This window comes from Mercenaria mercenaria, chromosome 12 (assembly GCF_021730395.1).
Source record: "Mercenaria mercenaria strain notata chromosome 12, MADL_Memer_1, whole genome shotgun sequence".
Lineage (NCBI taxonomy): Eukaryota > Metazoa > Mollusca > Bivalvia > Venerida > Veneridae > Mercenaria > Mercenaria mercenaria.
In genome coordinates this window covers 52668751-52671380 of record NC_069372.1, presented here as the reverse complement: position 1 = coordinate 52671380, position 2630 = coordinate 52668751, and the positions used below count along the sequence as shown (strand labels likewise).

At 35.9% G+C, this 2630-nt stretch overlaps 1 protein-coding gene across 1 annotated transcript; it reads left to right on the top strand.

Moving 5' to 3' along the window:
- The first annotated feature begins 1590 nt into the window (after positions 1-1590).
- LOC123533359 (uncharacterized) lies at positions 1591-2094 on the top strand. The gene has a single exon (XM_045315002.1). It carries the CDS (start codon positions 1591-1593, stop codon positions 2092-2094), a length of 504 nt encoding a protein of 167 aa, XP_045170937.1.
- Positions 2095-2630: the final 536 nt, after the last annotated feature.

Sequence of the window (2630 nt, the reverse complement as noted above, 5' to 3'; positions counted from 1 at the left end):
AGGTATGCATTTGTCCTTTTACTGCAATTTATTCTGAAACTATTGAGAAACACGGAGGTATTATTCATTTTATGAAAGTATTGGACATACCGGTATACAATTGCAAAGAAAAAACTTTTAATGATGTCCTTTAGGGAAAGTTCAGTCAAAGCGGATAACTGTCAACACAAAATACACGTTTCAATGATGGTAAGGAATCAACGCACGATGATCAAAGATCTGCTTATCCAAAGGTCACTAACTGGAAATTGGATACTAGTATCTTAGATAACAAAAAAGAAGCTCAACTGCAACTTTTTAATATGTCTGTCGATTGTTATAAAACGCATCTAATTCGATGTTATAAACGAAACTTATTCGATGTTTCTTGATAAAATTTACATATTTTAGTTAACCAAAAGGTCGCTCAATTGCAGATTTTTATATGTCTGTCGATTTTGTCTGTTATAAAACGCAACTTATTTGATGTTTCTTTATAAAAGTTACATATGAGCCAGCTCAAGGAAAAAGGGATCTTAGGGTATTTTCTGGAATTTCAAAAAATGTGTTTGTTTGGTAGATCGACACCTTGTGAATATATCCTGAAAATTTTATGAAGTTATCTCAAATATTTTTAAAATAACCAGTAATTGAAGTTAACAAGGATAAGCCAATTTTGGCGTAACGTTATGAACGTCATCGTAACGTCATTTAATGTCACTTAAGTTTCTTTTCTATAGTGGGTTATTCACACAATTTTTTTATTTTTGTATTTCACAATTTTGGTAACTGATACCTCAGTATCAGTGAACCTCTCAGGGTATACTTGGTGTTCAATGGATATATGGTGCTGGAAGTAATCCGATGGTGAAACTGGCATTAGAATACAACTTGGATTATAAACTAGATCCTGACACATGGACATTTCGTGACGCTCTTGGAAACGACCTTACGGATCATGGCGATGAAGAGTATGAAAAGCTTGAACAAGCTTTAGGAAATTTAAATGTGTTTTCAACAGAAATGAGAAATAATGGCACCTCCGATATGACAGCAGAAGCTTTGCTTCGATTCTTTGGCTGGAGACCCGACAGCAAAGTAGCTGATGCTGTCGAAGTGTTTGAAATCGACGCAGAAGCTGGCAGAGAATCACCTTCTGTATCTGGTAAATACCTGCACCATTTTAACGTTTTCAAAGAGCATGGCGATGATAACTGGTTTTTAATCAATGACACAAGGGGATATGGATATGTTGTAGAGAAGTTGAAGGAAAGTTTCCTTCCTAAAGATGATAAACGGATGGTCTATAACAAAAAGGTTACCTATATTGAGAACTGGGATGGCGATGACTCCATGGTTAAAGTATAAACAGATGATGGCACATTATTTGAGGCAGATTATGTGGTAGTCTCTTTCAGTCTTGGTGTTTTACAGTCGAGAAACGTAACTTTCAGCCCTTCTTTACCCGACTGGAAGTTGATAGCGATAGATGAATTTGGCGTCGGACTGTACATGCACATGTACTTGAAATTTAATACCACATTTTAGGACAACACTTCTTGGATCATAAATGTACCTGAAAGACACGGGGAATATTGTGTTTGGTTCAACATGAATTATGTTTTTCCTGGTTGTAATATTCTTCTGTTACATCTAGCTGGTGCAGAAGCAAAAGCAGCGGACCGCATGGAAGATTCAAAACTTATCGCTAAAGCAATGGCAGTCTTGAGAGCTATGTATCCGCTGGCAAATGTATCCGAGCCGGAGAACTTTATCACATCAAGATGGATATCGGATCCACTTACTTTTGGTGCATTTAGCTACTGGACACCGGGCTTTACACTTAAAGACACGGATGACCTTGGACAACGTATTGGAAATTTATATTTCGCCGGGGAACACATCAACAAAACCAACTATGGCTATGTGCATAGTGCTTATACCTCTGGTATCAGTACTGCACTGGAGCTTATGGCGTGTATTGAGGATAACTCTTTGTGTAAGGATCGTGTTTTAACAACAGAACCTGAAAACAAGTGTACAAGTGACGGCAATGGAATGAAACAGCATCTGTACCGGGTACTAGTACTCCTAATAACTGTTTATAAGTTATAAACTTTTATTATATGAGTACCTATAAATAGTATACGGAAGCCTATTAGGGACATTTTGTCTTAGTTTTTATGCATTACCTCTTATGTGTGATGTAATATGCGTTACGTATCATTTATTACCGCTTAGATTATACACGTAAGGTAGAGGTGAAGCGGGAAACATGAACTGAATCCTTTACTGATATGTGGAATGTATAAAGTTTTCTTTCACAAAGCTCGATCTAATGTACTTTGTTAACAAGTTATTTGATCGGTATGATATTGGCAAGAAAGTACGCTAAGAAGATGTTAATATATACTGTGAAATGTGTGGTTCCCATAGAAAGATATATAGCCAAGACTCAGAATGTCTAGTAAGACTGCTCAAACCTAAAGTGTTCAAATTTCCATACATGTACAAGATGCTATATAGAGAGCTATTAACACTTGTTGAAGGAAAGTTTGATTTAATCACTTATTAACATAATGAAAATATCTTCATTTCATCATATTAGTTTTCATTGCATCATCCTGTGAAAATAAAGATTCTATTGGATA